Source organism: Ischnura elegans, chromosome 12 (genome assembly GCF_921293095.1).
Source record: "Ischnura elegans chromosome 12, ioIscEleg1.1, whole genome shotgun sequence".
In the NCBI taxonomy this organism is placed as follows: Eukaryota; Metazoa; Arthropoda; class Insecta; order Odonata; family Coenagrionidae; genus Ischnura; species Ischnura elegans.
The window spans coordinates 47,788,197-47,810,603 of record NC_060257.1 but is presented as its reverse complement, the minus strand read 5'-3'; the positions used below and the strand labels follow the sequence as shown (position 1 = coordinate 47,810,603).

The window sequence follows — 22,407 nt, the reverse complement described above, 5'->3', positions numbered from 1 at the left end:
TCCGTATTTAATTTTAACTTCTGAATATAACTCGAGGTACTCTTTCAGTAGTGTTAAAAGTGTAAGAACATTGCATTGTCATCCAGTTCTGAGCTATCCTGAAAATTTCAGCATTCTAGTTAATAAGGAAGTGGTCATAATTTGAGTTGCAAGATTTTTCCCGGAAGGACAAACAAGAAAGCGAATATAATAAAACGTGGTAAAAAATACGAGTTGAACTTGGAATGTGCATGCTATATATAGTGTGCTAATCTTGCATCATGCAATATATAGTGTGAAATGGACCTTATAGAACTTTTTGGAAAATTTAATAAGAGTGTGTAAAAAAAATGCTTCCCTGTAAAGATTTTTCCTCGTGGGGATCGCTTTGAGGCTTCCCGCAGCTTCGTGGCGTCTTTGAACCCTCTTCTCGCCACTGAAGACGCGCGAACCCATTTTTAGAGTCGCCGATAGCCCGTCCCCGTTTAAAAAACTCAAGTGTCTACCCCTCCCATCCCTTGTTTGTAAAGCGAACGGCGCGAACGGCTTGCGAATACCTCAACTGCTTCTCCAATCTTTCCTCGCCGCAGGAAGCAGTAGACGGGCGTCGTCTCTGGTCTGAGAACCCATTTAACTTCGTCGGCTATTGATTTTCTCGAGTACGTAGATGAATTTATGTTTTGGCCTCAGTCAAGGTTATCCGCGGCATGTTTATTTATTTGCGGAACAACTTGAAAACGACTAAAGCGGGAAGTTTCCAGGAAAAAAAACCTCCTAATGTGATGACTACTCCCACGAATGTTACAAAAGAGGATCCTCAAGTCGGCGTCTAATTGTGTTGTCACCCTCCGTGCCTTTAAATGGGTTTACAAAAGTCGCCACCCGCGTCGCTGACGGACGAAGTGATCCGAGTATCACGGGGAAATATGGAATTATTCGGAGTGTTAACCTACATTTATATACATGATGATGTCATCTATCAAATTCATAATTTTTCAGTGATATTCCTAATGCAACATATTGGAATAAAGTGGATCGCACCATTTTTTTAAACCGATTGAAACCGTGTAACAGCCATCGTGTATACTTCAGACGCCCATGTTTATTTCATTATTATTTCCAACTTCTTGTGAACAGCACAAACGGTCTTTGCATCGGGGATTCCAACATTAAAAATGCGCTCCATCAATACCCATGCTTTGAATGAGATCCACCCTCCCAGGCGGGACTCAAACCCACGACTTTCGGATTAGCAGGTGAGGAGTTTACCCCCAGCCGCCAAGTTCAGCGAATGAAATTCGAGGTCGGCTTTCCGGCTTGCATCCTATATAGTCGACAAGTTAGGCGTGGTTATCAGTGAATTCGACTTATCAGTCGCAAAAATATAAGGAACAGATAAAGACGGATGTGAAAGTGAAGAAATACGTCAAGTTTGAAAAGATTATCTGACAGAAGAATTGAGTTGGAATTGGGAATGGGAGAGATGTGTGAAAAGCGGTGAATTGTTAGAACGCATGTGAAAATTCATGGGCGTGGGATGGAAAAGTAATGGCAAGATCGATTTGGAAAAGAATTTTATCTACAGTATCGAAAGGGGTTGGCTATTTCTGCCGGATATTTCTATTCGCTCCTGGAAAAAGTAGTAATACGAGCCAAAATCTTAGGCCCACATAACTAACTTAGGCATGATTAACCTTCAACACTGCAATCCTCAAGTCTTTTCCAGTGGACGTTTGGAGCTTAAACGAATAAAGAGCTGCTTTTTAGGCCGCATTTTACATAATTGTTTTCAGATTTATCGTTAAATACGTGTGATTGAGAAGTACAGAATTTATGTCAAGGATAATAGTGCAATGAATACTTCAATTTGGTTGCAATTGAATGTCTAGTTTCCGAATTATAGGGTGCCAAAGTTGCTGTTTTGCGCAAACACTCTCAATATGCGTGCCTATCCGTATTCAGCTATTCGTGTACAAACTATGTGCTAGTGTAACTATGTGCTATGTGTAACTAGTGCACATAATTTCTGAGCCGATAGTAGGCATCTTCGTTAGTTCATGTTAAAGGAAAGTTTTGGAATTATTTTCACCATTAGATGTGATATTCCTCAAGAATATTTCTTTTTCCAATTTGTTTAAGTTATATTAGAAGGTATATGCTGTTGCTTGCTCATCTAATGTGGAAAATACTAAAAATCTTATGAAATTTTAGCCTCATGATCGTTATGAATGTATTGTAGAAACGACGTTAAAGGAATTGTGTTATTATTTATCTTTGGAGGTATAAAAGGGGTTCGTTCATCATTTTTTATTAATTATCGGTTATGAAAATCCTGGATAAATAAAGAGACCTGTATTTTTCCGTTTATCTATCCGTCGCCTTCTTCTCGAACTATTTGCGGCGAAAAACCGACGGGCTTAATACTTTCAGTGATGAGTTAATTACAGCACGCAGTCGAACGGGTCACCGCTTCTCCGCTACCCCTCGGCCTCACGTGGTTCCTTGTTATTTTTGTTACAGTCTAGTTAGTCATTCCCACCCTCAATGAGCGTTTCTTCTTAAACGAGTTAGTTTTAGTGTACGGCGTTCGAAATAATACGCGTATCCCCGCTCTGTAGACAGTTTTTATTACGTTTTTCGATGGCGGACCACACATCAATTGAACAACAGAGAATAAACAAGAAAAAAGTAAACACGAAATGCGTGTATACGCTGAAAACGGGAACACTAATGACAGCGAATTCCCGCTCTGTGGACTGTTTTTAATTACGTTTTTTGATGGCAGACCACACAAAAATTGAGCGACAGAAAGACCATAATCATGAAAAAAATAAACAACAAAATGCCTGAATATTCTACATTAGTGAACCCGAATACAAATTACTTCACTAACTCGTGAAAATTGCGCAGCAACTTCCGAATTTTTCTTTTTAGGAAATGGCTGAATTAGGATGATATTTTTTCATGGTAACTTATGTTTCCATTCCATCTACTTAATTCCTTCGATGCACATCGATTTCGGGTGAACGACCCCATTCGTAGGCGTGAGAAAGACGCATCAGCGTCAGCGGGCGGAACTAACTTCTCGAGACGCAGTCGGAGCCAGCTAGGCCGTCAATCCCTAAGCTATCCTTCCCCTCCGTGACGTAGTGGCTACCCAATCTTTCTCCTCTTCTCCTCATTCATCCAACCATCTTCTTTCCCTTCGTCATCACCCGCCAATACCATCCTCCCTCGGCGTCTGTGAGCGCGCCTGTTCGGAGAATGGTTCAAAGGCCGCTTCGCATTATCGATTTACGACTCATGCGATGCGAAACTAGCGAACTCTCCGGGAGCGAAATCTCCTCTGCAACTGGCACTCGTGCGCATCCATTTTCGAATTGGTTTTAACTGGTTTCATCCTGTGGTTTCACAAGATAACGTTCATTGTTGCATCTTGCTGTGAACTTCAATGAATGGGATTTATCACAACATTATTTAATTCATAAATTTCAATGTATTGGTATGCCAGCCTCGGTGGCGGCGGTCTTCGCCTGCTTAACCGAAGGTCGCGGGATCGAGTCCCGACTGGATAGATTGTACCCATAGAGTTATTAAAGCAAAACTATACTATTGAACTATATACTCTAAGATTTTACCTATCCAGGATGGATGCACGTGTACGTTTAATCGTGAGGTGTTATGAAAACCCCGATGTAAAGCCCAAATAGCGCTGTTTTCGGTGGTGTGGCATTAAATAAATAAATTTCATATCCAGCAAAAATGGTGATCCAAGACTGATATCACTAAATGTAAATAATGAGCTGAGAGAATGATTTGTACCACTAAAAAAAAACTAAATCTCATCATCCAGGTTACATTGAGGATCGAATTCATCAGGTACACCCCCAACCTTATCCCTTTTACTTTGCTTGCCTTTATAAACAGCGAGAGACCTTTTGATGATCCTCCACATAATCCAGGTCGTGTAATATATTTTATTTCATGTAGGGAAGCGTGGTAGCCTAGCGGGTAGAGCACTTGGATGCTGATGGAAGTGTCCCAGATGCAAATCCCGAGTGAATCCTTCGGGCACCAACAATATCTTTGAAGTGGTGGCCCAAGGAAATGAACTGGGCCCTCTGCTGTGATTTGTGATATTCACACGCCTACGGATTAGTCTGGGGTGAGCTTTACCCTCACCTACTCAAAATCCTCGACTGTAATCTCTGAGTAAGTCAGTGAATGTGGAACGGCCGAGTATCTTTGCTAATAGGGATTGACCTTTGCACATTACGCTGCAGATTTAGACAAATACATCGTTGGGAAGTTCAACAAGTGATCGCGTACGGTGTGCGGTAACGGTTCCCTTAAAGCGCTCTTTTCCAAGGGAACGGCTCATTTCCATCGTGTCATCAGTGTTACCTCGAACTATGAATGGACTCATTGAACTATTAATTTGTAGTTACAGCAGATCTGGGCGAAATGCAATTTTCGGTACTTAAGGGTAACTTTTTTACTAAAATAAAATTAGGAAAACACCTCTTCATGGAAAAAAAATGATTCTGTTGCGGAACCTTTCTCCACGAGCAGAAAATAATTCTAGCACCATGTGAGGAACATGTCCAATTATTAATCATCATCATTAGATCACCGGATGAGGTGTTTGTGGGATGGATCTTAAATCATAGTTTCCGTGGTGCAGTTCTTTTAGGCGTGGATAATTATAAATTTTTATTACCTTGATTCATTACCACCTTTTTTATCACTGATATGATTCTTTTACTTCAATGCTGTTAATTCCCTCGTCAGGAGGAGTCTTTTGGCCGTTTTTCCACGTCTTTTAAATCGGAAGGAACATTTAAATTGCTTTTTAAATGAAGTGAGGGCGTGAATACATTGCTTGTGATAATGATACGTTACGTGTACCTTTCGAGGTTCGAGTGGTCAGGAAAAATACTGTTTTTTTAATTAGATTAAATACTGCCGAGTTAATTTGTTTATTTTTTATCAGTTTCTGTTTCGCTGAAGATATTTCGTAAATTCTCACAATTTGCTAGGAAACTGGCTCTTAGTAAAATAAATACACTTGTGCAGAATAAAAAACCAAGTAATTTGGCTTTAAGGTAGAGGTCTACGGATGAATTCGCAGCCGAGTATATCGTTTTATTGCGGTAATTATTGTGAATTTTATTCGCAGTTCAAGCGTCTATATTTAAATGAATTGCGGTGCTTGCAGTTTTTGCAGGAGATAGGCAATTTAGTGCGATGTTCTCCGTCGTCCTTGGTCATAGACATTCTGCCATTGCATTTATGGTGCATGGAAATAGAAAAGCATTTTAATTACCGCTATAACGCTTGCACGTCCAATCTATCGATTTTAGGTCAAACGTGATGAAAGACTTACCCTCCGTAGATGTCTCATACATTTAATACTTCCATCATCAGGGTTGGAGGGTTTTAAAATACCTACACCACAGGCTGTTCATGATATCTGCTATCACTGTTAATAAAATAAATTCTGCTTTCTCTAAAAACATTGTCCAATGTCCATGCCCAAAAAATGGTAGTACAGTAGAATCCTGATTTAAGGTTTTTCAGCGGGGACAAAATTTAAAACACTAAATGAGGACCTGCCATTTTTTCAGGTTTTAGGGTCTGTAATGATTGGAATGGCTTTTTATGAATAAGAAATATTATTTTAAGTTACAAAAAGGTGCTGCATGCAGCAAAAAATTCATTGATTAAATGTTCTTTGCCCAATTAAGGTTGGATAATACTTTTCAGGAATCAGCTAAAAAATGGGTAGTAAAAATACGTAATGAGAGGATGACAATTGTTTTAATGAAATATTTTAAGAAAATTATAATATTCATCAACTTAAAAGCATTCCCACACGGAATATTATTATGGAAATTAGTGATTCCATTTTATGCATATTTCAGTGGCATCGAAGAAAATTTAAAAAAATTTCTGTAAAAGTGACATGTGGGTGACTATAGCATTTCTAATATAATAAAAAAGTTGTAAGTAGGTACTCGAAAAATCGTCATTGCATCAATAAAGATGAGTGAAATAAAGGGAAAGCAGAAGATCGCTAATCCCGATTTCTAAACTACCGAATATCTAGGAAAAGGGAAGTTTTCTGGAATTTTGCCAATTTAACGTTTTCTGTTGCCTCGGCGAAACGAGCGATTTATGAGCCTCCTGTGCGCACATTTTGGATTTCGAGGTCATCCAAAAAAGGAGAATCTTTTTTCTAGTATGCGTACGAGTCGATGGTGATTCAACTCGATGATAACACCAGATTCGTTGTCATATATCCGCGGCCTCATGCAGGTCGAATGGAGCCGGGAGAAGTTGCTTACGCGGCGCGCTGATCACCTTGTCTCCGACTCACCATGGTTCTCGGCAGCTTTTAATAAAATTTGGTTGGACCTTGAATAACGATTAGCTAAACCCTGTTAAGTGAAAAGGTTTAATATTCAATAGAACTGGATTTCATCTGAAAAATTGTCAGTGCCTCTGGAGTTAGGCAATTTCGTCCGAGTTATGATGTCGAAGTCAACCACCAAGGGATTCCTGCTGGATTTTCGTATTTTTCCGCGCTCATCTATTTTACCGCGATTATGCGGTGATTTTTTTCCAGCATGAGCAATTTACTTAGAGTCATGGACCGTGATAGTTCGTCAAAACTCCGATTGTCATTCTCTTTTGACATAAAATAGCACCAGATATATATCTTTGAATCGACAGCGATATCAACCAGCCGCATGTCGGTATATGGGCTCTGGGATATCTAAATTACGATGTAAAATAATGTTGTTCCGTTAGGAAAGAATGCTTTCACTCACGACCATGACAGGGGAAACACTTCCTCGGTTCTTTCGCTGTTCCTCCGTGGAAACTGACCTTGGAATGGATTATAAAAAGAATCTTCTAGTGAACTGCGCAAATAATATTGGGCCTATTTTGAAAAGAGAAAGTAGCCGACTGGAAAAATATTGGGCTAAGAATCGACTACCCGTAGAGAGTAGAATTGAAAGGGGCATAAGCCGTCAATTGAAAACATTCCGAGGAAACCATCATTGTAGCGGCCCTCGGAGGATAACTCGTGTCATCAGTCATCACGTATCATCGAAGTTCACGAAGTGAAGGATAAGGTAGTTAGAGGTTATCAAGGGATGACTTAGCTTCATTAGATCGGATCTGATACAAAAAGTGTCTGGTGTTTGGATCAGAAGGGGAGCGAAACATTACGAGAAGACAAATCACCCAGCTTGCGAGTTGAAGGTCCCAGCGCTGCATTCGCGGAAGAAAGCAGTTGAAGAAGCGTTCCCCGGTAGATTCTATTGACTCTTGGTAAACTTTCATGAGACTCTTCTTGTTGATGAGCAGAAATTCGAAGATTTGGATAATCATTTGCATGAGCCGTCATGAAAAAACGTTAAATCGGGCAAAAAAATGTTGTGCGGGAAAATTTTTTACGACCATGAATGCGGAAAAACGCAAAATGCGGAAACACTAAATACGGATAATTTTTACATTGCCCTAATAGGGAGTGAATCGGGACCCCAAAAAATAAACGCTAAATGCGAAGACGTTAAATCCGGATCCGACTGTATTATATTCCCGAACGTCGGTGAAGGATTCGTTTTTCATTACATACAACCTAAACTCGATATATCTCATGTTTTATTAACATAAAAAGGCTGAGAAGAATAATTTTGCATTTCCCTATCATTCTAAAGAAATCTGTCTGAAGACAACGATTTCCCATTCAATTAATCAGTGAATTACTTTGTAATTTTAGCTATAACGGATCTTTTTGTAGGCGAAGTTGCAGTACTGCGTCATAGATTGGCGTTTATAGTTGTATGTGTGTGATAATTTAATTATTAGGTATTAGGATTTTTTCTGCTACTATATAGATTAATGATTTAATTCACTGTGAGATCTATATCATATTTAATACGCACGGCCATATAAGTCTCACGTACGCATTTAGTTTCACTGGCTATTTTTCAAGAAAAAAATGAGTTTCTCATGTTTATTCATACGTTGATGACCGGTTTTGATGGAAAAGATGTCTCCCGATGGTATTGCATTTGGATTGAAATGCTTAAATATAATAATAAATAAGAATCGATCGCATAAATTGTTATGGCTTTGACTAAAGTTAATCATAAAATATCTAAAATGTCGCATCGACTAATTCACAGATAGTCTTTATCAGTGAATATGTTTAATGTTTCACCATAATTTATGTTGTATCTCCATCCTCACTTTCATCATGCAAGTACAGTAACATTTTTATAGACATGTAAGTAGATAAAATCCGCTGATATGTGATTATTTTCTAAAATTCCGTAGACGGTACTTTTACTGTCCAGGATGATTAAGAATCCACCCACGACTGAATGAGAAACTTATTATAGGAATTCGCGTGGTTATTTGGTGAGGAAATATTTTGCCCATTGCTAATGTGTGTGAATGTTAGTTAATGAGAATCAGGAATCCAGTTTCTCATTCTATTTTCATCATGGCCTTGAACGCCATTGAAAGCTCCTGATGTCGGAATCAATTTGATTGATAACTATTTATTTTCGCGATGGCGACGGCTGATGAAATTGATATCCGGCGTGCATACCGCCGTCTACATTCTCAGCGTTTCCAACTTCGTCGATGATAGGCTTTTTTTATTTCAGACCAATTAAATTCTTTAATCAGGTACAGCTTATACTGCTGTATTCAAATATTTCGTGACATGTTACATGTTAATTAAACTAGTTAAACGATTTTGTTTTATAAGTATTTAAAGCCGTTGATAGAATTCATGGTGAAGCAAAAACACAGTACTATTCCACAAAATTTATTTAAGCTGTCTACTAGTTTCAACGTTCCACCAAGTAACGCCCAAATCAGTTGATTTTATCCGTTGATAGAATATCATTTTTTTTTTCAAAAATTACTTTAGTATTTTTACCTCAATTAAGAGTGTCCCTAAGTATTCCCTGGAGAAAATGTTTTCCTATTCATCGGAAAATATGTCGCACTGAGAGGCGTCTGCTGTTAATCGTTCACGCAATCTGAACCTGAGCCCGATACATAAGGTGCTGATGTGGAAGTGTGGAAAACATGTAATGAAGTACTAGCGAAAGAGAACGATTTAAATTTTTTTTAAAGTCTCATTTACCTCGCTTATAGTTAGTACCTATTTGTTATTTATCCCCATTTGAGTCGATGATAGCGCTGTATTCTTTCTAATAGCGTTTTTTGACTCCAGGGTCAGCAAGTATTCTTGAAGATTCCAGGAATTAGAAAGATATGGCTCTGATGTTGCATGAATTTACGAAGGACCTGGATTAGTAATATTTGATGAAACCATCGCTGTGAAGTATTCTCGCCTTGATAATACTCTTGCAGTCGAAACCCAGATCGCCGTCATTAAGAAATCTCAATGAAACTTGGAATCAAGGCCTTGGTGATTAAAAAAAATTATTGAAACAATTCGTTAAGTCTATTGAAAGCAGGGTTGATAAAAATCATGATTTTTTTCAAAAAAATCATTTTTGTTGATTTTTTTATTTAAATCAGATTTTATTGATTTAAATCAGATTTTATTGATTTAAATCGGATTTTATTGATTTAAATGAGATTTTTATGATTCTCCATTCATCAAAAATTCAGTTATTTGCAAAACTAACTATTTGGGCAGCATATTAAAGAATGATCGTTTGCAGAAACAATAAGAGGCAACATACTCTAAACTTAACACAACATTTAGTCAATCAGGGGAGAGAACTATTTTAATACCAATGGTATCAAATTAAAAATTACACCAGCATAATATAAAATTGCCATTGGAAGTATCAAATGTGCTATATTATGCGGTTCTAAAGCATATGAAGTTTAGAAAAATTCTGTAATTGCAACTTTGTATGGTGCCTACGCTTAGAAGTTAAATCAGAAAACAATTTTTTTCAACGGATACACTAGTATTCCATTCAAAGCCATTTTTTTAAATTCTCATGTTACATGCATTCCTACAGTATCATTTCTATTTAAGAGCCACCATTGTGCTGATAACTGTCGATTCATAGTATTAATTAAGAAATAAAAATCAAAATTAAAGCCTTGCAGCTTCGTTTTCTTGTCTCTTTAAAAATCAAACATATAGATCACATTATGATTTAAATCACCTGATTTTTTAAATAAAAATCAAGTGATTTAAATCATGATTTAAATCAAAGTGATTTAAATCAATCAACCCTGATTGAAAGTGTTTTTGGAAAATTCTCTGTAACTCCTAATTTAATAATCCCTCAGGGACTAAACCGTTCCGAAATAATCATAATATATCCTAAGAAGTGCCGAATTATCCTATAGGCTAACTAGGCTTCAGCCTAAGGCCTTGAGATCAAGAGGGGTCTACATACACTCTACAATCTCGACTTTTTAATTTATTATCCTTGCCACGTAGTTTATATATGTTAGTACCAATCACAACGTATTGATCATTTATCATATTGATATATTGGCATTGATGGATTTTATTCTCATGTAATTTAAAAACTTCAAATTGGGATTGAAATGGTAATAGTGCTTACTTTGTGGAATTCCATTTATTACGACTAACAATCAACTATGAAATAACAAACAAAAAGAACAAAGAAACAACTTGCATAATTCGGATTTTAATGCTGAATCATCATCATCAGGTGCTATATTTCAAATGTCACTGAAATGGATTAGCCTAGGGACTCATTTTGTCAAAATCCGGCCCTGATCCTAAGTTTCGTTTTCCTCTTGCCTATAGGATCTGACGGGAAAGAAATAGCCTGCACAATGCGGATTTCAATGCTGGATCATCATCATAAGGTGCTAAACCACTGATATTCGAAATATAGCGCCTGATGATGATGTTCCAGCATTGAAATCCGAATTTTGCAAGTTTTACCTTTGACCATAGTGCAGTGGCGGATTCAGAATAAAAAACTCAAGGAGGGGGCGCATAAGATATTTTAAGCTACCTTTACTTTTATCGTCTTAATAAAAATAATCAAGTCACATGCAAAGTTTAGGAAAGCTTTCTTTTAAACTAACACATACACAAATAATGTCATCTTATTTATTTATTTCCATAGCACCGTAAACAGCTCTATGCGGCCTTTTACATCGGGGTTATTAACATGTAAACAGTGTAACGTAAACAAACAACCATGCCCTGGATAGGGGTAACTTACCCAGGCGGGAGTCGAACCCGAGACCTCCTATTTGGTAGGCGAGGACTTTACCCCACCGCCACCGAAGCCGCAATATGATACAAAAAAGGTGGTTCTGTTAAGGCTCCCACACACCTGAGCGGCCGCGGTGGCGGCCGCGGTACGCGGCCAACTATCAATGTAGTGTTCAATGCGTTCACACACACCAGAGCGGCCTAGCGGGCGCGGCCGCGGCCTGTGCAGCGGTTGGCCGCCGCGGTGGCGGCCGAACGCGACCTGTCGAGTTTGGCCGCAGGCCGCGTTTGCTCACGCCTACAAAGTTTCAATTTTCCAATGGATTGCCTTGGCGAAATAGGGCTACGCAAACACGATACGGTCTAAATATCTGTCTGTTAACATTTGCATGACTTAGCCTTTGCTTCTGAGTTTTTTTGTAATCATCAGAAGACCTGAGGAAAATTTTAAGTATATTTCGACCCATTGTAGTCCTAAAAATTGTTTGTCCAGGTACCTTCTCCGATGGTGATTCATAATTGAAATAATTCAATTTGCTGTTTATAAAAGATCAAAGAACGCATGCATTACTTTCCAATTGAAGTCTTTTGTCTTCAAAATCAAAAATTGTCTTTTGAAAATCGCTCGCGAGCCTGAGCCATCTCAATATTTTAGTTACCTGAAATTAACAATGAGTGTGAAGCAAATGCTCAAATATGCTAGAAGACGCTTCTATAGAAAAAATATAGGATTGAAACATCAGAGACCAATTAGCCGTAAAAATACGGTGCTTTTGTATAGACCATTGGAACCATGAAGTACCAACGTATTTATTTACTATGTAGGTACCTTTATTTACGAAAACATTCATAAACCAGAAGAGGTTTATATTGAGACTAATGTTTAAAAATAATGAGCCATAAAACGTATTCATATCTCGGTTTCCTCTTATTTAAACTTAAGTCTGCAAATATAAGCGCATTAGGTCTAGGAAGTTACTGCAAATCGTAAATGTTTGTTCATTAAACGATTAACCATTTAAATTAATAAAAGTCTTTAAATTTAAATATTCTGGTATTTGTTTACAGTAATTCATTTAGGAACCCATTCCCCAGTTCCATCAATCAAACAAAATGATGAAATTTTGAAAGTTATTTTTGACAAAAGTAAATGTTAGCCTAATACTTTAATCTAGTAAAAGTTTGCTTGTTATTACACTCAAAATATTGGTATTTTAATTATATCTGTATTGGCACATACGAATAATCCATCAGAAGAAATCATCATCAAAAGCCATAATTTTGAGCACGATTTCAATAGCATTATTTTATTTAGCGTAGCTAACAAGTAAAGTACATAATAAATATTTTAATTCTTCTACTATTTTTTCGATTGCATACCTTAGTGCAACTGCTAGACGCTCTGTTGGTCCTATAGGTCTTCGGTACTTACTGTTGGCGTCAAAATGATGTGCCGCTGTACTTTGCAAATTTATATCTGGACTTCAGCGCATGCCATAATTATATATATTACGTCATTTTACAGGAAATTTTATTCTCAATTCTTATTTATTTTTTGTTTTATGAAAAATTCAAAAATGTAGACGCGCCAGTGCAATAAATGACTCCGCACACCATAAAATTAGCCGTTTTTGTGAACTTCATGAACTTAGTAACTCAACCTAGGGAAAACTACTACGTCAACAACATTCATCTTCTACAAAAAGTTGCAACCATTAATGTATATTAATAAAATAGCTTTTGTGTATTATTATAACGCATATTTTGTTGCAAAATAACGAAAATGTTAAAACACTATCTAGTCATACAGTTTACCCCGAAAGAAAAAATATAATTGATGGAAACACTTCTTAATGTATTTGAAAATTTTCTATGATCCATAATATATAACAATATTTATATTTGTGAATGTCAATGACTTCTATTAATGTCATTTTGCCAAACGGGGCCGCGCCAGGCCTGTGCTGGTTACGAGGAAGTAAAATTTAGCGTGCAAGACGTGGCAACGCAGCTTTCGTTCGCTCCGGCGTATTTTTTAATGCCATACATAATCTATACTACATAAAAATCATGTATTTTCGAATCATAGAAAAGTTGAAAATAAAGTCAGACGTGTTTCTATCAATTTTTTTTTCTTTCTGGGTAAACTGTAGGACTAGATAATGTTTAAACATTTTCGTTATTTGACAATAAAATATGCGTTCATAACTTTGCAAAGGCCACTTTATTAATCTATAATTATGTTTGCAACATATTGTGGAAGATGAATGTTGTAGACGCAGTAGTTTTCCCTAGGTTGAGTTACAAAGTTCATGAAGTTGACAAAACGGCTGATTTTATGGTGAGTCATTTATTGCACTCGCGTGTCTACATTTTTCATTTTTCAAAAATTTAAAAAATAAATTAGAATTGAGAATAAAATTTTCTTTAAAGTGACACATTATTCATTATTATGACATGCACTGAAGTCCAGATATAAATTTGCAAAGTACAGCGGCACATGATTTTGACGCCGACATTAGTGAAGTCCTTCGTGATATCGTGCCTCACAGCATGCAGAAGCTGGTCAAAGCATTCTAAATCCATTCGAAAGTATAAATAAAATCGCTCATCATGCTCGCTTAGCTTCTTGTAGAGGGAGTGAAATTCTCCCTCCTCCTCTCGAGAAAGGTTTATTTCATGAATCCATATCCGACGCTTCTTCCTATAATAGATATCGCAATTTTGTAAACTGCTCATTAAAGTACGGCCGAAGCTGGTAAGAATCAAAAAGCAATTACCTGTGCCTTCGCTCTTCGTCAATTAACGTGGCTAGTAGTATTGCTTCCTCTTCAAAATCAGAACTATTATTCACCTCCATTGTACAAGTGTCTTGCTGGATAAAGATCCACCTCGAGAATGGTCGGAGTTCGTCGGTTTTTCGCTCTCGGTGTAAGTGCAATATTTCCGTAGGCGTGGCCGCTTAGGTGTGTGCACAGCGGTGCCCGCGTAGCGGGCGTATCTGCCGCGCGGCCTAGTCCGCCACCGCGGCCGCTTAGGTGTGTGGGAGCCTTTATGCGCGGCAATACGGGCGGACCCGTAAGAGGGGGCGCGCCCCCCGCGTCCCTCATATGTATCCGCCACTGCCATCGTGGATTGTAACAGTTACTATTATAATAAATTAAAAATGGGAGATGAAAGAGCCCGATAAGTTGAATAGCCTCGGGCGTATTTTCATCTAATATCCGCCCCTGATCCTAAGTTTCCTTTTCCTCTTGTCTGCAGGATCTGACGGGAGCGGGATCGAGGGTGTGGATGGCGGTCGGAAGCCGCGCTCGCTGATGCTGCTGGAGAGCAACACGACGATGGAGGTTGCGCAGGTACTGCTCTCGCTGCTGCACGCGTGGGGCATGGACCAGGACCTCGACCGAGTGTGCGAGAGTACCCTCGGCCTCCTTCGGCCACTCCTCCCCGTCTCCTTCGGACTCCTCTCCAAAGGAGGTGGGTGCTTCCATCCGAACGGTCCATTCCCAAGCCACCTCAATTGGCATGTGGAGGGAGATTATAGAGCAACAACCGCTCACGCGTAAAAGAATATTTTTAAATACAAATAATATAAAAAGGTTTTTAAAAATACGCTTTTTCCAACAATATTATAAAATTTTGCGAAAAATCCACAGAGAAAAAAATTATTCGCCTTGACCGGGATCGAACCCGAATCCCACGATTTCGGGGTCAGGTGGTTTGGCAGTTACAGAGGCGTCATTTTCCACAGTGGAAATTTGAGGACTAAAGCGGACAGGGTGGTATGGACTGCTGAGCATACTAATCCACAAGCAGTACAAATCGTGCGCACAGCGCCACAGCCGGAGAGCAAACGGGGTGACGGGTGACTCCGTAAAAGTTATCACCGTGGTTAGTTCCGGTATACTTAAAAAAAATATGTTATAAAATTCTGTAAAGAGTAAAATTAGCCTTCCATCCCTCGGAGAATAAATCGTGGGTGCTAGTTAGGATTATTGGAAATGAGTCTAGAAGAGACTTTTATAAGTGAGTAAGGATTGGCACGCAACAATTAATATCTAAACATAGTCAGCACCTACGCTTTTTTCCGAGCAATGAAACCCTTATATTTTTCTTTTTGTTGCATTTTATACTGGTTTTGGAAAAAGCTTGTTTTTTTCATACTTTTTTATTTTATTTTTATATTCTACTTTTTAATGGTGAATCATGAAATTGAATGACGAGCTATCATTATAGAAGAGTGCATCTACATTTTATTATTTTGCTCTTAAATTTTTTGAGGAAAAACGGATTACTATGCTTTTTCATTCGGCAAAATATCTCTTTTATTGTATTGTTTTGTATCGTTTCTGTTCCTACCTAGGAGTGTGGTTCTTAGATAATGTTTTCCCAGTCACTCTGAAAATATCTGTTCTTAATTGTTCAAGAGATCAAATAACGTTGCTTCCGACTCTCTAGCGACTCACATTCTAATTTGTGCATAATCTATGTAACACTAGGTATATGTTCTTTCGTAGCTAGTATTTGTTGTCGAATTGTGGCGCTTTTCTTTCTATTTTACTTAGTTCACTAATAGACCAAGTGGTTGATTTCTGTTTTGAAGTTTCTTTATTAAATTCCCGAGTATTTTATCATTTAAAAAAATTTTGTTGTTTAAGAAAAGACAAAATTTGATATTATATTGCATAATGTTTATACAATGGAATGGAATTTTTTCACATTGAAATAACTACTTGAAATTTTCCACGATTATAAAATTTATTACGACCTAGTTTTCTTTGTTACCTATTACATGATTTGGTAACATCGAAACCTGGGTCGTAATGCATTTTAGAATCATGGAAAATTGCAAGTATTTATTTCAATATTCATATAATTCTTCTGTATATAGGTTAATGATGTTTTAATTGGTGATTTTTTCGCAGGATACATGAGCCTACTGTTGCCCACTGCACTATCGAGAGATCCCAACGTACAGGCCATCGGCGCGCCGGGAGCCTTCGACATGAAGGCCTCTTGCGAGTCAAAGAGTCAGGTGTCGAAGCAGAAGGCTTGGGGCATGGGCGGACGACCGCTGGAAGCAGACCTTCCTCCCGAGATGGTCGAGTTGGAAAAGAAGACGAGGGCTTTCACCGCGCGGGAACATTGGGAGCTGTCCACGACGATGACAACGAACCATCTGTTGGCAGTCGTGGCCCTTGCCAACACATTGATGTCTATGAATAACGCGACATTTGTTCCTGAGCAGGAGAGGAGACGCAAGCTTCACAGGTGCGATGATATTTTAATGGCGCTGAACTTGACTTCTTTATATTCGAGTTTTTTTAATAAGGGGCGTCATAACCTCACTGCTTGACGACGAAGCGCTGTGGTGTTGAAAGTTGGTAACAAGAAGAAAAATTTCTTGGGATTCATTTGGAGAATGAGTATATTACGGGGGGGATTCAGTTAAGAAATGCTGCAGACAGTTTCATCATTTCAATGGCACTGAACTTGACTTATTTTCATTCGATTTTCCATTTTATTAGGGGAATCATAACCTCGCTGGTTGAGGATTTGGCGCTACGGTGTTGGTAGATCGTAGAAAGAAGAAAATTTTCTAGGGTTTCTTTTTAAGAACTGGTACATGAAAGGGGGATTCAGTTGAGAAATTCATACCGTTTCATGATCATCAACATTCATCAATCCTGAGATTGGTCCAAGGTTGATATCAAAATTATTTTTATCGGCTAAAGGGATCGGGTTGGCGTGGTGCCTATAGTGCTGATTTTCCACGCAGTCGGTCAGGGTTCAAATCCCGGTGGTGACAGAGATTTTACGGAGACTGCCCAATCCCTGCTTGAATGTTGTGTGGAGGACATTTCAAGCACAATGCTTCGTCCGTCGGATGGGACGTTAAGCCGTGGTCCCCTTGGCGTGTTTCGTTAAGAGCAAGCTAATCGATACCTCCACTGCCCAAACGCTCAAAAATTGCCCACCAAATCAAATCTGATTATCTAGGAGCCCAACAATACGAATCCGCTCAGCTGGCAGTAGCCGGAGCACAAACGCTCACCTCCAATTCTCCAAGCTTCAGAGGGCGGATCAAGCCTAGATGAGCGGATTTGATTCGATGGGTGATTGTTAAGCGTTTGTTTAGTGGAGGTATCGTAACGCCGACGCCGGGTTTCCCTCCACCCTTTCTTCCATACCCTTTCCTATGGCACAAATGACTTCAGTTGTCGGTCACCTCCTCCAAATACCACTACCACCTCTTATCGGCTAATCTTTTAACGCCCACGTAATACGTCTGTAATACATCTTCATTACACGTTCTACGCATCTCATTCGTGGTCTGCCTCTCCCATTCTTCCCTTCCACCTGTCCGTCAACGATAATTTTCATCAGACCATCGTGTCTCAGATCCTGGCTATTTGAGGTGGTATTGTAGGAGAGATGGAAGGAAAGAATGGCAAGAGACGGCCCTGAATGAGGTTATAAAGGATGTAAAAGAGGAGATATACCTCACTATTAATAGGCAAGCAGATAGGAGAGAAGAATGGAGATATGCGTCAAACAAATCTTAGCGTTTTTGACTGATGTTGATGATGATGGTTGAGAAATAATTACGCTAGTCTATTGTTATATTTCGTTTTTCCCGGTAGTGGAATTATTTAAAGGCATTTGCGACCCGCTCACTCAGGGATTCAATTCTAAAGTTGAGGCATAATTAGGTGAGGGTAGAGCTCGCCGTGGAACAGGCGCGAAATTTTTAAGCATTTTGGTGGGGTGGGTCAGTTCCTTTCTGAGAAACATCTCACACTTTGAGGAATATGTGTTCGGGGTGTCCGATGGCTTCGTCTGGTATTGAAACCCGGAAACCTTCTGTCAGCAACCTAGCATTGCGAACCAGGTACTACTTATCCCAATTCTCACGAATATTCAAGCGTGATGGAGTGAAATTTTTTCGTTTGAAAAAATAAACACTTGCAATACCTATTCCACGATTGTAAAATTTATTACGGCCTAGATTTCAATGTTACCTCATCATGTTCAAGATGATGATGATGTAGTAAAATTGAAACTTATGTTGTAATAAATTTTATAGTTGTGTAAGAAATTATATAATATAATGTTGAAAATTACAAGCATTTCTATATGACTATGCAATATGGTACAGCCTCTGCCGTTTATAACATTATATTTTTTCGATTCTTTTTTATTTATTTAGCTAGATCGGTTTTATGCCCAAAAAATATCCAATTTATCTTTCGAGCAAATTTTAAGCATAAATCCGAAAAGAGCAGACTTCTTAATGATGAATTGATGATGAGAGCCCAAATTAGGATGCATTCGCATTGATAATTATCGCCTAATATCGGCATGAGGTCCACTGTTAAATATGTTTGCAGAAAATTATTTCAAAAACAGGTTCCATTATCACGTAGCAAAGATAACGTGGACGAGACGATCCATTATCGACTCGGAGAAACACAAATTTTGGATTAACCCATGGGCGCCGAAGAGGGCCGCGAAGATTAATGTGCGGTCAATAAAATCGCCGCGCGAAATGGAGGATCAGCAGATAATCGGCCTAAGACAGCCTTGTGCAATATCTTCACAATCGCAGGCATATAGTTTTCTAGGCGGAATAGGGTGGTTTCCTATTATTTTTTATTGCCTAAATCGAAAGATTATTACTCCTGGAGTACGTATTTGACGCATTTAGATTTTTAAATGATGATATCTATTTTTTCGCGATTAAATGAAAAGTAAACATTTTCTAGCGCGCGAAAACGCGACGCGTAAGTATGAATGCCGGGAAATCTCTCCGTGTGACGTATTTCTGGTTCCCGCTGCCGCCCTGTGAGGTGACCTTGAGGCGATTTGAGCGCTGATACGACGCAGGCTGCTAGCGGGTAGCTGAGTTAACACCACCTAGTCTAGGTGGTGTTGGCTGAGTACCCTGCTGGCTGGTAGCGCTTGGCTTAAATAAGGATTATTAATACCTTATCAAATGAAGAAAACTTTCCGACCTTAGCCACTTTTAATAAGTGATTATTAAGACATGTTTCCCTGAGCTCTGCGCCTCATGCATGCATTGGTAACCTCAGACGACGTATAATGCCTTGTTTCCACTACGAAGGGTCTACAGCGGTTAGGGGATGATGGGTAACCTGACCAGCGTTCCAACGGGAAGTTTGTCCGAATACCCTGCCGGGAACAGAAGTTTGGGGGAGGTAAATAGTTGAGTAACGAAATAGCGTGTGATGAAAATGTAGGTTCAAGTAGCTAGATTGTTGCATTTGATCAACATTTATTTAATGCTGTGGCGAAATTGGATCCGCCTCCGGAACAAATGGAAGAAGAAATGCGACGGAGGAGGAACCTGAGGGCCTATATTATAAATAGGTTACGAAGAAAACCCCGGCATTACATTAGAAGAAGTTGACGGTTTGTTAGCAGTCAGGGGTTTTGGGATGGAGATGTTCCCAAATGACCCGATGCTTTTCAAAAAACATATCGTATTCAGCGGGATACATTTCAAATGCTGTGCAATAGAATAAGGACTAGCATCGTTAAAATAAGTACGCGCACGCGAGAAGCTATTCTCGTCCCTAAAGGATAGCGATTGCACTGTACTACCTCAAGTTTGGGTCAGATCTTGCAGTGGTGGAGGTATTCTGCGATGTCAACATAGGCCGCTTTTATACCCGAGCAGCTAAGTCTGCCCACACCTGTTTGTGGCCTTTAAATGTACCCCGAAACCTCCGTTGGATATTTTCCTCTTCATAAATCGAGAGCAAGATCTCCGTCTCGTCGTCTAAAAAATTCTTTCTCTCAGGATTGGCCATCCCCGCTCTTATTTTAAAAAATGTGTACTCGCAACGTTTTTCCTGCCTTCAATAATTGCCTGATCTCGTGGTTGTTAGACGAAATACGTTCGTCAATTGCTCACTAGATCAGGAAACTAGCGTTCCTACTACGATTTCTAACCCGCGTTACCTGCTAACCCGCGTCAGCCAACCCGGGTTACAATTCTGACCGGGGTTGGCGCTAACTGCCGTTTCCACAACGATATGTAACCCGGGTCAGCGCTAACCCGCGTAAGAAGGGCGTAGTGGAAACAAGGCATAACTCCTATCTTCTCGCTGTGACGTCACGTGGAGTGGCATCGCATGGGCGCCAATCTGGCCCTTTTCAAATGAGGATAAAAATGGACCATTGCCATTCGTCTAAACCGGTATTTCTAAAACGAAATAATTTGTATATTATGAATACAGTAATGGTGGGTAACGAATCGCAATCAATGACTTTCGTTTTCTTTCATGAATGAAACTACCCTATTGGGTTAAAACTATCCTTATCACAGAATTTAATTTTTAAGAAAAGCTATAAGAAGCTTTCTCGAAGGAATCAGGATTCCCCACTGTTCTTACAGCATTTTCAGAGTTTGCTGGCATTTCTCATTATTCTGGAAGGGCTTGGGTTCATGATTTCATTTTTGAGCCCCTAGATTGACGTTCCCCTTCCGGTATGTGTTTTTTTTCCTTAGTTTATTGACAAGAAGCGGCATATTTTTGGCTCTGGTAAACACTTTTTTTTCGAACATGAAGCTTGCTGTCAGCACAATCCGTTTTACTCATGAAGAGGTGTTTCTAGGACGCCTTCTGGAAGATTTATCTTCACATGCCGTAATGAACGGTGGTTTAAAGGATATAGTTTCGAGCGTAAATCGATGAAAATCTTTGATATTTAATATAATGAAAGTACTTGTCTATTTACACACTTCTTTATTTCAACCGACCCTGTTTTCGGCACATAATACCACTGTCAAAGTACCTCGAAAATGGCATTGTATTACGTATCCCATCGCTTATCACGTCACTTTCCATAATTACAACTGTCATTCAATTAAAAGCTAAGCGTGGAGTTACAAGCGCCAGGGGCGCAGCTAGGAATTAAGGCTAGGGGTGGTTTTAGGCACTACTAGACCTGGGGTGTATGGTATACCCACCAGGATAAGCGGGAGGTGCGGGGCCCTCTCCCAGAAAATTTTAAGGTAAATGGTTCAAAATGGTGAGTTTTATGGATTTCTGAGGGATATTTTTATTAACCATTAGACTCTTCTATAAGTATATTAATCAAATTAAGTAGAATGGATTAAACATAAAAGTTTCTCTGAGCTCTGGGTGGGGTTTTATCCCCCAAAACCCCCCTCGCTGCGCCACTGATAATCGCTGTTAGCGGTTGTGCGTACTGATTGACTGAATGACGGTGACAGCGATGGTTTCGATGGCGGAAAAAGGGACGAGCCGTGTGAGGGAAAAAGGAATGGCATTTTCATCCCTGGAGTCATCGCAGAGATTGATTGCGTGAAACGGTCATTTTTCCGCCATCATCGGAGCGATCGCTGGAGGGACATCGCTGGGAGGGATCGGTCTCTGAGGGACAGGAAAAAATATCGTGTGATGCAGGCTTTAACTATAGACCTAAGTTCAACCAAAAAATCTATTTTCGTACGTATTTTCGTTTCAGGCAGAGCACGAGAGTGGCCATGGGATGGGCGGAGACGGAGGCCGAAGGTGGAGAGACTGAGGACGCTTACACGGCGAGGCAGGCGCAGATAAAACAAGGATGGTCGCTACTTGCCACGCTGCACTGTGTCTTGCTGCCTGAAAAAGTGGCTGCTACGGGATCACGTTCTTTTAAGAGACCTCAAGTGGAAATGATGGCCCGAAGGTGGCAGGACCAATGCCTTGAGGTATGCTCTCTAGCGGTCACCGCGGGGCTAATTGACGAAGGTCAAAATTTGGAGGCTAAAATTTATATGGTCCTGTATGTATAAAATTTTTATGCGTATACAATAACGTAAATTTAATGAACTCCCAAAAGTAGTTTAAAGTATACCGGGACTAGCCGTAGTGATAACTGTTACGGGAGTCACCCGCAATGCACAATCGTGCGAAAGATCCACAGAGAAAAAATCATTCGCCTTGACCGGGATTCGAACCCGGCGGCTAGTCCCGATATACTTTAAACTAGTCTAGAGCGAACACCCCTTGTGTTCTATGTCCGGGCCTGCTCTCCGGCTGTGGCGCTGTGCGCACGATTTGGACTGCTTGTGGCATCACATGCTCAGCAGTCCAGCAACACCTTGTCCGGTAGTGTCCGAAAATATCCACAGGGAAGAATGACGTCTCGGTAGCTTAACTGGCTAAAGCACT

The 22,407-nt window shown here is 39.5% G+C and overlaps 1 protein-coding gene and 1 long non-coding RNA gene across 5 annotated transcripts in view; one reads left to right on the top strand and one right to left on the bottom strand.

Annotated features, from left to right (window-relative positions):
* LOC124169802 (WD repeat-containing protein 7) overlaps positions 1-22,407 on the top strand; it is a 158,005-nt gene that overhangs the window by 119,652 nt on the left and 15,946 nt on the right. For all 4 annotated transcript variants that reach the window (XM_046548566.1, XM_046548563.1, XM_046548564.1 and 1 more), the window contains 3 exons: positions 14,462-14,677; positions 16,126-16,471; positions 21,719-21,944. In XM_046548566.1, coding sequence (XP_046404522.1) covers positions 14,462-14,677; positions 16,126-16,471; positions 21,719-21,944 — 788 coding nt within the window. The remainder of the gene's footprint in view (positions 1-14,461; positions 14,678-16,125; positions 16,472-21,718; positions 21,945-22,407) is intronic.
* LOC124169804 lies at positions 19,304-20,307 on the bottom strand. The gene is made up of 2 exons (XR_006867236.1): positions 19,826-20,307; positions 19,304-19,393 (listed from the first exon to the last, which is right to left on the bottom strand). It is a non-coding gene; the product is annotated as an uncharacterized LOC124169804 (long non-coding RNA).